Consider the following 14,017-nt stretch of genomic DNA (forward strand, 5'->3'; position numbering starts at 1 on the left):
CTCAGTCAGTGAAAATGATCATACCCATTCTGCACTCAAAATCCCAAACAACTGCACTCACGCAGTCTATTCTCTATTAATACAAACATAAACATTTTTTGTCCGTGGTGTGTTTTATGAGGAGGGTTTGAGAGCAGCCTTTAGCAGGCATGGCTGTGGCGTGTAACTGACCTCCTCCATCAGGTCTTACTGCTGAAACTCTCTCTCACACACACACACACACACGGTGAGAACTACATAAATTCCACTCCTCATAAATAAACTACACTTGAGGCTATTACTATTGAATGACAGCCCAAATATTGCACAGCTAGGTCAATTACTACCTTAGAGCTCGGGGCAAGAGACAAAAAGGAGCAATATCACCCAAACAACAGTTTTTCACTCGGTTGTGTGCCACCCACTGAACTAATGCATCTTTCTCAGACATGCCACTGGGCACATCGTAAAAAAGTCCCATTTCCAAATTGAAGTGGACAGTGCTGAAACAGGATGCCCTATAATGGTCCAGTCTGCCCAGTGATTCAGCACAGACCTGCAGGGGGGGTAAATCTCATCAGCTGGCACAGGCGGTTTCGTGTCCTTGGAGAAGCCAGTGCCCCAGGACTAAGAAGGGCAGAATTCTGGCACACTGTTGGCATTGTTCAATACAGATAGGTTGGACAGTGGCACGCCATGGCCATCAGAGTGGCACTTACTGATAATCTATAACGGGCTACAGCACGGTCTGACACAGAAACCTAAATTGCAGCTTTTCAATATTCAAAGCAGGGACATCGAACATAACTGTATCAATTTCATGTGAAATTGTTGGGTAAAAACCTGACTAACATTTTGTTTTCCTGCAAATGGAGCTGGGGCAAGGTTTAAATGATGAGGTTGAGAGAAAACCTGGTAGGCACAGCAGACGTAAAGCTCTGGCCTGGGCAGGACTGATTGAAGGCCATTACTAATTCAGAGGCTTTGTGTGAAGTTATCGACCGCAGACACACTCAAACTACTCATGAAGTGGAAACAATCTTTTGATTTGAAAAAGTCCCTCCTTTTAATTATTTAACAAAGAGCTGGAGGGTTGCCTGCATGCTTTTTTTTCTTTGAAGGCAAGAGCCTCTACGAGAGGGGTGCACTGTTGTAAAAAGTGATTTACTTTTATAAACAGCAGCAGCAGGAACCTGCACCACAAACAAGGGGGCAACTATCTTTCAGCTATTCATTCTCTTGCTTCTCTGAGAACAAAAAAACAACAAGACAGCTGGGGATGGCTGGGAAAAAGGACCACACACACACACACACACACACACACACACACACACCTTCATTTGCAACACAAATGATGTTAGCTTACACAGGTAGTACACGATTGATTGATTCAAAATGCAAAAGACTGATTATTAACACACATAATATAACCTTAAAGAGGAATAGGAAAACAGTAATTATGTGGTGAAGCATCATGTGGTTGTTTGTGTATGAACTGACTGAAAATGAAGACCCTGGCCTTGTCTGCATGCGTGTTGTTCTTTTATGAGGCTTCTGATGACAACAAGGGAAGAGCTTAATAGGTCATATCCGAAGCACCACCTTTTCACACGGTGAGTGAAGCCTGCATCTTGATTCATGGACTGGTAATCCATCACGCTCACACAGTCCCCAGGAGGACAGGAAAACAGAGACCCCTCACACCAGCACTCATGTTTTTAAGTGTTTCACAGCTTGTTGCTTTCAATCAAACATCCACATAAATACCATCCTCTACAATCCCACTGACAAAGACTGCCCCGGGGCCTCAATTTATGGCCCGAGCACGATCTCTGTGCCCAGGCTGTACTGTGTAATGTTAGTGCAGGGAACCAACCTTAAACCCACAGTAGAGAGTGAAAGCCCTTTATGATGTCCATTTTTATGGCAAAATAATATCAGGTTGGGACATACATGCATGCATGTATCCATCCATCTATAGTGTAGATGTCTTATAGGGATATCATGTCACACATCAACAACCATCTTTTAACAATCTCAAGATGGGTGGGAACAAGGGTGGCGCATCTGCTGTGAAGCATGTACTAATAAAAAAGGATGTTTTTTCATGACATTATACGTAATAAAACACTGAACTCAGGGCTTAAAGGAGAAATCTGAGTTTTCACATAGATCTCCGTTTCTCAAGGTCACAGAGAAAACCCAGAAAACAATCGGTTTTACCTAGCTCGAGTTACTACAGCCAGCAGTTAAAGCAACCAGGCAGCTACAGTGCTACACTCTGGGGGCATGTTTGTGAGCCCCCATGTTCATGCCCCCAAAGTGTAGTGCTGTAGCTGCCTGGGTAGTAGATGAAGCGGACCTATATGGTCATAATATATAACTTAAAGCTGCAGTTTTTGATCATATTCACTGAAACCGACACTGTGCTCCGATAGAACAACATAAATCAGCCGGTTTTAGAAAAAAACCTGCACTTCTACCTCCACTTTGAGCCTATTATTTGTTTTGCAAAAATCCACAGCTCCCGGTTCCTCTGGTCCAATCAGAGCAGGGCTGTGTGAGACCTGACAGTCTGATGCAGTCTGGTCTGCACTGACGAGCACAAACTCGATGAGAGGGTGCTCGGTGGTAGTGGGGGAGGGGCTTGAGAGTTTGCAGCTTTATGTGCCTGGTAGGACTGACTGCATTCGTATGGATAATTTATGGTCTCATAACCTGGCTGGCCTAGTGTTATTTTGACTTCTTTTATTCCCAAATAGGATTCACCTGCCGTATACAAAAAAGTTCAACCTCCACACTCACCCCAAACAAAACAAAGGAACTAAAGTGTGAAACAAAAATCACTTGTAGGGAGAAATTAGAATGCACTGCCTGTGAGGGCTCTTATTCAAATTGATATTGAACAGCCTTCAACGGGGCAATGAAGAGAGCGGCATTCTCCATTTGAATGCAAAGGGCCTTCCCCTTGAATTCAAAACATGCTTAAATAACACACACACACACACACACACACACACACACACACACACACACACACACACACACACACACACACACACACACACACACACACACACACACACACGGCAGCCTTGAACCTGCCAAGGGCACAAACACGTAGAAATGAATTAGGAGCAAACCAATACCAGAGGATAAGGGAGGCAGAAGCGTGCTGCTTTCCAAACGGTGCCCAGGTTTACCTAGCTTTCTAATTAGGGCTCTCCGCGGAGAGTGCTTTAGAAAATGCGGAAAACAGACTCTCCCATCAGTGGAATAACAATGTCTCCGCTTATCATTCACGGGCATTGAAAACTTGCCGTCATTACCAGAGACGTGCCAATCCGTCACATCAGCTCAACACAAGCGCCATGAATATTTAAGGCCATATGTAGCCTACACTGGAATTCTCAGAGCATTTGTGTGTGATGTGAAATCTGTTTTGACAAATAGAGCTACAATGACAGCGAATTAACTTCCACATGTATTGCCAAGAACTCACACTGTGACATTCAATGTCATCCATAAAGTTACACTGCATTCTATAAAGGGTGAAATGTCAAAGTTCTGCAGCAGATTGCTGGAGAGTGGGTGGTACCTTTTTATCCTTGGGGATCTCGTCGTCCTTCTTCGCCTCGTCGAGGTCGGTGACCCCTCGATTGAACTCGTCCACCGTGCTGTCTGGGACGGGCAGTTCTACGGCGTCAATGTCAGTCTCCTCGGCCAGCGTTTTCTCCGCACCAGTCAACTCCCGATCTGGAAGGGAGCCAGTGCTTACTTAGTGAGGTGAAAAATCCTCGAGCGCCCCCAACAGCACTCAACAAGTTTAATTTAAAAAAATTAAAGATGGGGCAGGGAGAGGCAGGGAGATAAGAGTTCAGATGTGGACAGGACAAACACTTCAAGCAGAGAGGAAGTCGATAAAGGAAGAGGAGGATGAAGCAGCCATTCAATTGGTCCTGAAGCATTCATGCAGTGCTTCAAACAAACACACAGAAACACACACACTCACTCTCAACAACGGTGCTGCACAATGACACTTGAATGTGGCAGCCCACCACGACTCATCTCTCTGTGCGGGGCTAGGAGCAATTAGCTCCTGAAACACCATCTCTGTCTCTCTCTGTCTCTCACTTTCTCTCTCGCGCTCTCTTTCTCTCGACAGAGGAGGAGTACTGTGTGCACGGCCCTCATCTGAGCTGGCCGGGGTGGGATGAGCAACAGCGGCAGTGTGACATCATGCGTCAGTGTGGAGAGTGACGCGGGGGAACCTCGTACTGCTGCCAAGTGCCAGGACGTGCATGTGTGTGCGTGCGCGTGTGTGTGTGTGGGTGGGTGATTGCGCTCGGTCTCATCTGCATGTGAAAGGAGGCGGCTCTGCGAGCAGACTCGGAGTGTGGAGGCTGGCGGAGACAATTGACCCTGCTGGGGCCCCGGAAGTGTGAACAGAGAGAGATGGCCTCCCACTCACTCTCCCCTTTCTCTCTCTCTCTCTCTCTCTCTCTCTCTCTCTCTCTCTCTCTCTCTCTCACCCCTAAGCGAGGCAGAGCTCGTCACAGGTATAAGGCACATGCACAGATGTTCTAGGGCGTGTGTGAAATCATGGCCCGAAACTCGAGCATGCACTCATTCAACGCCTCTCATCCTCTATCAAACCTCTCACAGACCTCTCACTCACACCAACACACAGACTGCTTCTATTTCTTACAAATGCTACCACATACATCAGCCTTAACACTCACACACATACCTACATACGTACCTGCATGAAGCATCTTCCTCTTTAGCAAACCCAATTAAGACCCTCCATCACATACAGACACGTACATGCATGCACGCGTACGTACATGCATGCACGCACGCACGCACGGCATCTAATTTCGTTGCTCTCAACAGGCGTACTCTGGTCTGGGTTCACCAGGAATTGCTCGCAGCTTGCATTAACTGCACCACAGGAGCTCTTTTTAACATTCATTCATCCCTATTACCACAGATTAAAAAGAGCATTCACACACACACACACTATCGGTCTCTTGTTCTCTCCTACACACACACACACACTTCTAAGAAGCCTAGAGTGCCAAATTGGCTGCTTAGCAGGTGCCGCGCTGAGAGGAGCAAGAGGAAGAAGGAAACGGCGGGGGGGGGGGGGAGGGGACAGAACAGAAGAGCGACCTCAAGTGAAGTGTGAAGAGTCAAGATGGTGTGTACCTGCGACCTCGGAGCCCGAGCAGGTCTTGTCGCTATCGCCGTCCTCCTGGCCGTCTGCGTTCTGCTGAGTGTGTTGCAGGCTCAGCTTGTGGCACACCTCGAACGCCTGGCCCACCGTCCGCACTATCCGCATGGCCTGGCTCTGGACACCAGAGGGAGAGAACAGGGAAAGAGCTCATCCAACACTCAGTATTTGCTTGATTGGTAGAGCACTGCTAATGGCAAAAGTCATAGGTCCAATACAATAGAGACACAGGTACTGCCAGAAAAAAAACCTATTTATTCTGCTTTAAGCCACTTTTGTATTTGCAGTCTGGGTTCAGTGACCGGGCTGCTTCTGGTTGCTTTCATCAATAGGGTGCCGCTGGGAGAGGGGAAATTAAAGCCAAATTGCCCAGCTCTTAACTGGAAGCCTCATCATTAGTGGAGTTCACCTCCAGGATGAGGTGCTGGTGTTCTAATAGCTTTTTCTTCCCTGAGAGCTGGCCCTGAATCTCCCTTCCCTGACCCGGCTCTCTAAAACAGCCTGGCTGCCAAGAGCAAGCATCTGCAGATTCCCCCTCTCACGAGAGGGATGGAGATGGAGTCATTATCCCATCCTGGCAGAGGGGCGCTCGGTGGAGGCCAGGTGCAAACACCATAAAATTTGGAGGTCTGCTCAACAGCGCAGATGGTGGTGGGACCGTGGGTTATATTTTTTTTTTCTTTTTGAGAAGATGACGTCAAGATGTATAGGATGCACCATATGCCTTTACAGATGGAGCATCTGGCTGTATCTAGAGGCCTAAGTTTGTCACTGTTAACCTTCAGTCTTCCAGTTCTGTTTGTGGAGGATGTGACCATCAATGAAAAACATAACTGTACAAAAAACTCCATAAACAAAAATGTAATCCATGCAAAACACGTCACTAACATTATATAAGATATATGTGATATACTAATCAGACCTTTCCCATCTACACCCTTTTAAATAGTGGCTATTATCTATTCTTGCTTCCTATCAGACTGCATCTTCCTATCCTGAACCGCTTCTTTGCTCGCTTTGAAGCACAAAACAGCACCTGCCCACAGAAGACCCATCCCCCTCTACATGAGCAGCCCCTGTGCCTCTCTGCCGACAGCGTGAAGAGGACACTTGCTGCTATCAACACCGTAAGGCAACAGGTCCAGACAACATCCCAGGTCGCGGCGCTGAAGGACTGCGCAGGGGAGCTTAAGGATGTCTTCACAGACATCTTTAACACTTCCCTGAAGCAAGCCATCGTCCCATCATGTTTCAAAGCTGCCACCATCATACCTGTACCGAAGAAAACTGCTCCATCCTGCTTCAATGACTACCGCCCTGTGGCACTGACACCCATCATCATGAAGTGCTTTGAGCGGCTTGTCATGTCACATATCAAAGCCATTCTCCCCCCCACCCTGGACCCCTTCCAGTTTGCATACCGAGCCAAGCGGTCTACAGAGGATGCAATCTGCTCTGCCCTCCACCCAGCCCTCACCCACCTGGAAAAAAGAGACTCATATGTGAGATTGCTGTTTATAGACTTCAGTTCTGCATTCAACACCATAATACCACAACAACTCATCTGCAAACTTGACAAACTAGGACTCAGTACCTACCTCTGCAACTGGCTACTGGACTTCCTCTGTCAGAGGCCCCAAGTAGTACGTGTTGGCAACAATACCTCAAGCAGCATCACACTGAGCACAGGGGGCCCCAAGGCTGCGTGCTCAGTCCGCTGCTCTTCACCCTGCTGACGATGACTGCACTGCAACCTACAGCAACAATCACATAGTGAAATTTGCTGACGACACAATCTCTGGTGGGTCTCATCACCAAGGGCTACTTTGGAGACTCAATACAGGTTGGAGGTCGACCATCTGACCACGTGGTGCAGGGACAACAACCTCCTGCTGAACGCCAGCAAGACCAAAGAGATTGTTGTTGACTTCCGGAGAGGTCACACCCAACACCTGCCACTGACCATCGACGGTGCTGTGGTGGAGAGAGCGAGCAGCACCAAATTCCTGGGGGTGCACATCAGTGAAGACCTCTCCTGGACCACCAACACTGCATCACTGGCTTAAGAGAGCTCAGCGCCGCCTGTACTTCCTGGGCGAAAACTCAGGCAGCAAGTGCTCCACCAGCCATCATGACCACATTCTACCGAGAGGCACCATTGAGAGCATCCTCTCCAGCTGTATCGCTGTGTGGGCGGAAGCTGCACTGAATACAACAGGAAAGCCCTGCAGCGCATAGTGAACACAGCTGGAAGGATCATTGGTGCTTCACTCCCCTCCCTGAAGGACATTTACACCACCCACCTCACCAAGTAGGCTTACACCAAAATTGTGAGTGATGCAAGTCACCCCGCTCACAATCTGTTTGATCTACTGCCCTCTGGGAAGAGGTACAGAAGCCTGCGCCCTCGCACTACCAGACTCACTAACAGCTTCATACACCAAGCTGTAAGGATGCTGAACTCTCTCCCTCCTCTCCCCCTCCACCCTCAGCTACATAACATCCTGGACATTGGACCCACAATGGCCGCCTGCACTACTCCACCTGCACACTTGAACACTTGCACACTTGTACACTTTACAACTTGGTGTTGTTGTCCTGAAAAAACACAACACTTCTGCTGCTCTTACATAACTTGCACCACTATGCCACTTTCTTTATTACTTAGGTCAAACAGTATTTTATAGTATTTTACAGTATTTGCACTAGTATTTTATTGACTGTCTATGCACAATTTCAACAAAATTTTGCTGCTCTTATTTTTTCATTATTATTATATGTGCCCTCTTATTTACTTATTTACTTACTTTTTTTGTTTACTTGAATGTTATGTTTGTCTGTGGACTTAAAATTGGTCAAATATGTCTTGTCTTCACCGTGGGATAGTGAGAAACGTAATTTCGATCTCTTTGTATGTCTGGAACATGTGAAGAAATTGACAATAAAGCTGACTTTGACTTTGACTTTGACACAGATAGCATTGGCTTGACCCTCATCATAAGAGTACCTTTCTTATGTGCAGGGTGAGAGGCTGACTTCAAAGGACAACTCTCGTCTAAGAACAATCTAGGGTCTATTTTTGGATGATAATGTGTATAAACCTTCGTTGGGGATCAAAATGACAGTCCAGTCCAGTCGGTACAGTACAGAATAAGACTGGAATAACTCAAAACTACTCAGATTAACATAATTTTTGTCCTCAGCGAAAGTTTACACTAATCATCTTGTTGTTCTTAGACCAGAGTCATCCTTTAATGGTGAATTTGTGTTTGCATCAATAGGCGACTATGCATTCCTTTATTGACTCTATTTGACAGTTATTTTTCACATAAACTGACAAGCAAAGGCAAAATCAATTTAATTGCAACCTCCAAGCCAAGATATGGAGGTTTCCTTGAAAGCAGCCCCCGTTCCATGTAAACTAAATGAGGAAGTGCACACTCCACCACATCCCTTATGGAGAAATGGTCATGTTCACGCTCAAATTATAGTGTGGACCTATAGAGTGTGCGCAGATCTGTACACTTTGATAAACTGATTTGACAAGTTGGGCACGTTCATACATTCCTGTTCCTGCCATTGTTTAGAGAATAATTAATTTCTTATTGGATCCTGAGAATTTCATGTGAATTTCAAGCAGCTCAGAATTTCCTATTAAAACGGTCAAAACTCGTATTAAAGAGCTGGATGGGGACCCAGCTAATGTCCGATCTGATTGATATTGGTGATTAGGCTGGGATGATAGTTGGCTGAGATGCCTTGCCCCCCCGACATACATCCCAAATGCCGTCCATGTCCAGCATTACTAATACTATGACTTCTCCTGTAGAACTGGCCCTTTATCTATGCAGCTGGGTTTGTCAGGAGGGGCTTGGGTAGAGAATAATTATGGCAGCAGATAGCAGAGTGCTTCAGCAGTGGTCCTACAGCACAAGGTGTCAGGAAGAATCCCATGCGTTCTTCATCATCTTCCCCTCAGAGCCCCAGGGATTCCCCCACTGCTGCAGTATTAAATATCCCACTCCAGATAATACATCTTGTTTATGAAACCTTGTCACCGCAGTGGACATACAGACATTGACATCATTTCAATTTTTTATTGATGTAAGATAATGGCATCACTAAATGCAAGGCCATGTATTAAGACCGACAGGTTGAGAACAAAAAAATCATTCAAATCATTTAATCTAACAAATGCTTTTGTAATGGCAGATGATGTCTGGGGGTAAAACAAAATGAGACATTATCAATCCACAGTTAGATGTGGACTATCAGAACGAAATGAGAAGAGCTGATGGGTAATTACTTGAATGGCTCTTGATGGCCGGCTGGTAATGAACACTGACACTGGAGAGTGAAATGAGGCAGGCAAAGACCCGCAGTCTGAAGAGCAATTACCTTCAGCAGGTCCTGCCTGGAACTACAAGGACATCTCAGGCTACACTGACAATGGCAGATACATACTGTAGGTCTAGCAACTCTGGCAACTCAGCCATCATTCCATGTACAGCTGCAAGAAACGATTATTTAGTCGATTCATTTGTTGATTGTTTTCTCGAATAATTGATTAATTGTTGAGTCTATAAAATGTTAGGATATTCCCGAAACCCAAGATGACATTAAATATTCAAATAGAAGAAACTCAAACCAGAGAGTTTTTACATTTTCTTTAACATATCATAAAAAAATTATCTATAAAAATAGCCAACGATCAATTACATAGTTGACAACTAATTGAATAGTTGTTGCAGCTTTAATTCTATGGAAGCCAATGGAGGGAAAAAACACCAGGTGTCCAATATGTAACAGGGCCTTGGCATCAAAAACTACGGAACGCTAGAGGGTTCATGGCAAGATATTTTTTGGTATATATCCAGAAAACGTGTGCTCATTTTACTACATTGTGTGCACAATTTACTAAATCGTGTGCACGTTTTACTAAATTGTGCTCTCAATTTAATAAATCGAGCGCACGATTTAGTAAAACGTGCGTACGATTTAGTAAATTGTGTGCATGCTTTACTAAATAGTGCGCTCATTTTACTAAATTTCAATTTAATTGTTGTAAATTGAGAGCACAATTTAGTAAAATGAGCACAGTATTTAGTAAAGCGCGCGCACATTTTACTAAATCGTCCGCACGTTTTACTAAATTGAGAGCTCAATTTAGTAAAATGTGTGCACGATTTAGTAAAATTAGCGCACATTCTCTCGATATACAAAAATATCTGGCAATGACACCTCCTGGGCTCCGTAAAAAACAGACAACAGTGACATATACTGCAGTTCTCATGATGGGCTCTTAATGCTTACCCACATAGCTTTTGAATGGCAAATTAATCATTATTCTATTGGATCGTCATGTTGGCACACTAGTATTCGTGAATTAATGGAATTAAATAACACCAGTTTGACTAGCCATTAATCTTTCTACGTGGACCTATGTATTTTTAGAGGAGCATGACATGGACAAAAAAAGTGTCAGCCAGCATTTAAAGTTTTGTCTATGCAGCTGCTCACCTCACGGGTGTGTCAGCCACAAATGAGAGCTTTCTACATTGAAACACAACAACTTTGAAGGCTTGCCAGGTTGCACAAATAGCAGTTTCTATTCCACTTGGGCCTCATAGTTATATTTAAACCTATTGACGTGACTGATTTGACAGACTGTGCCTTAGAGCGACACTTTGTAATTTCTCCCTGCTGTGGATGGGGAGGCAGGTAGCGGTGATCTGTAATTGAATCTGGAAGTAGCACACCTGTCCCTGAGAAACGCTCATTTGTTGGCTGGCTTAATCACCGGCTGATTAACTTACGCTGGCAAGAAAACGCCAGCCCTGCCACTGTCTGGACACTGGGTAGCAAACCGCCCTTATGAATATTGAGCCTTTGTAGATGCAGACTGGAAGAGGAAGATATCTTTTTTTTTGTGAGCAGGTGGAAAACAAGACCCCCTTTCACAGCATGCTTAGAGTTCTGTTGTTTTCCCAATTTACAAAAAACATCTTTTGATGAGGGGCTGTTTACGTGATACCAAAACAGGTATAAAAACAACATCACACAGTTTCGCTGGGAGTGGTTTACACATGGGAAATTGGATGGTGGGAAAGACGAGCCTTAAAAGCTTGTGTTCTGGCACCTCACCTCCTAATAGCTTCTCTTCAAGTCATTCTCAAATACATTACATTACAAGTCTAATTAACATCATTTAAAAAACACACTCCTATCTCAATCCAGATCTTTTTATCTTGACCCACTTTAATCTTTATCAATCTTTATCAGCGGGGAGAACCGCAGATGGATGCAGTGCCAGTCTAAGTGCTTTGTTAGGACAGCCATTTCCCTCGGCCTCATGGGTGACGGGTGGCAAGATGAACAGCCCTCTGGCACCAGGCTGGCAGGAGAAAATCCTGGTTGTCAGATCTGAGGCTCCGGCTCTCAGTTGATCGTGTCGCCGAGCCCCCTACAGGGAGCCACTCAGGTGGCATTAAGATGCCATGCAGCACTTCTTCTCCGCAAGCTGCCTGATCGCTCTAATTGATTCCCCAGAGGGTGCTACTGTCATTTAGTAGTCTCTGATAATGACAGGGCAATTAGGGCTCCTTTTATACCTGTCTCAACGCAAAATGAGGATTTCCCTGGGCAGACCTTTGAAGAGTCACAGCTAATCATGGTGGCTCTGAGCCCTGGCCCTCTTAAAAACAAAACTTTGGAGCAAAGGTTCACCGAGCAAGACAAGCATGAGAAACACATTCTTCTCAAATCACCAGTTCAAATCGCCTCCCCGTCTTCTAAACATAGAAAGGTGTCCCCACCCGCCCAAGACATAAGATCACTCATACTTCACTAAGCATAGCATGAATGCTACAGACCATAAACAAGGATGTGTGTTCCTAAGGCATTTTCAGTGGCACATAAAGCACCATTGATCTAATGTTAACTTGGAGACAAACAAAAATCATTTTGTAGAGCATTAGGCTAAGGTCCAGTTCATTTTTATTTCAAAGTATCTGTGTTGGTTTGGAATGTTTCAACTGGAAACCCTCTAGGAACAGACTGAAAGGGTCTATATAACAAAATAATGTGTCAGCTGTACAATAACAACACACCTGTTTCTTTCCTTATATGATTGGTTTCTATGGTTTCTTTCCATATATGATTATCAATACAAGCCCAGTTATGCTATTTACTGTGTGGAAGACCAGTAAGTGACTCACTCAGGTCACAGCTGAAACTCATGTGAGAATAAAAGAGTATCTAGATGGACCCTCTTGGCATTTGTGTTGAGTGAGTTAGCAGGGTGGGTGTGCGTCATCGTGCATGCTAACTGTGGGCCTCTCTGTTTGGTAGACCACTGCAGTGGAGGACATGCTGAGTGTTGTGGGTATGCTTCACTGCTCCTGCTTTGTGTATTGCTTTCTGCCCGAGTGAGTGGAGAGAATAACACAGTCGCTTCTGAACAGCGTATACTGTTCAACTACACTGCCCAGGGAACCGGTACCGCCCCTGTGGAACTGTGCTGAAGCCACCACAAAATCGTTCTTTCTTTCCTGTATGTGTGTGTGTGCTTGTGTGTGTGTATGGTGGCATGTGAATAGGTCTCTCCAAAAGATTGAATTTATGTCTTTATGAAGTAGAATATTGCTTTATCACGTAAAGGAGATGTGATTTTCCATCATATCTACTGGTCATCCTCATCTACTGACAAACACACTCAAAATTAAGGACTCAAGTTGGTCTTAGGAATATGTGATCGCTATATGAATAGAATGATTTATATTTGACATGAGGACTCACCTTTTTCTTTGACTTGAAGACATTGCACCGAAACACATTGCTTTGCCCATCTCTAGCAATGTAACTGAAGATCTTCAAATCCTGTGAGTCGTGGGAAACGTAAAATATCCTGAAACACATAAAGGTTTTCCATAATTAGTATCTTCTAATTCCTATTTTCTACAGACTTCAGCAAATTCAGCAAAGTTGACTAGTATTTTACCTATTGACTATTTTTGTTTAATAACAAAGTTGCCGTCTGCTACAAGGAATGGTTTAATTATTATACCGCTCATTTAAACAGCGTTGAAGGTCAACAAGCCTAGAGAACAGTGAATAGATGAATGACTGGCAAAGCATCTAAAATGGGAGACCAGAAGATAAAAAATGAAGCCTTTTAAACTCGCATTTTGGAAATGCAGAGAGCTGAAGACACAAGCATAATGACAATGGCAAAGGAGATGGTATCTCAATAACCTTTATGTGGATCCTATTACCGCTACTTTCAATGACCATTATAGATACCCTTTTGTGTTGTCACGGGAAACCAACTGGAATGATTTATTGCAAGGCAAAAGAAAGCCATTCACTGCATGTCATTTCTATGCATTTGCACAAAGACAAAGCCTATAGTAGTAAATGAAAGGAGAGGAAAGTAAGTAAGTATCTGTAGCTTGGCGCCAACAGAGAGGGTTAAAGCGGAGCTAGTAATCAAGGATCTTTGGCGCCAACCTCCAGGTCCACAGCCGAACTGACCGACAGAAAAGCCTATCTAAAGAGGACCATCTCGCCAGTAAAAGAGTGGAAAAGCAATCGTTTTGGTCAGGGAATCTGATAAACATTAATTTCCCCTCTTCTCCTTCAATCAGGCTGATACAGATCAATTCCCTGCTTTGGAAAGCGGCCTCTGAACTAGCTGGGTGAAACACTGGGTTTCCCCTCCATGGCCTTATCAATTGACAAATGGCCTGGCTGCCACGGGATATCAAAGGGGTAGCTGGGCTGAAAATAAAAGGAAGAAAGGCT

At 44.7% G+C, this 14,017-nt stretch overlaps 1 protein-coding gene across 2 annotated transcripts in view; it reads right to left on the reverse strand.

Annotated features, from left to right (window-relative positions):
* Positions 1-14,017, reverse strand: part of nos1apa (nitric oxide synthase 1 (neuronal) adaptor protein a) — a 102,126-nt gene that overhangs the window by 40,709 nt on the left and 47,400 nt on the right. For both annotated transcript variants that reach the window (XM_048252017.1, XM_048252018.1), the window contains 3 exons: positions 13,013-13,121; positions 5,191-5,332; positions 3,578-3,735 (listed from right to left, as the gene is read on the reverse strand). In XM_048252017.1, coding sequence (XP_048107974.1) covers positions 3,578-3,735; positions 5,191-5,332; positions 13,013-13,121 — 409 coding nt within the window. The remainder of the gene's footprint in view (positions 1-3,577; positions 3,736-5,190; positions 5,333-13,012; positions 13,122-14,017) is intronic.

This window comes from Alosa alosa, chromosome 9 (genome assembly GCF_017589495.1).
Source record: "Alosa alosa isolate M-15738 ecotype Scorff River chromosome 9, AALO_Geno_1.1, whole genome shotgun sequence".
NCBI classification, from domain to species: Eukaryota; Metazoa; Chordata; class Actinopteri; order Clupeiformes; family Clupeidae; genus Alosa; species Alosa alosa.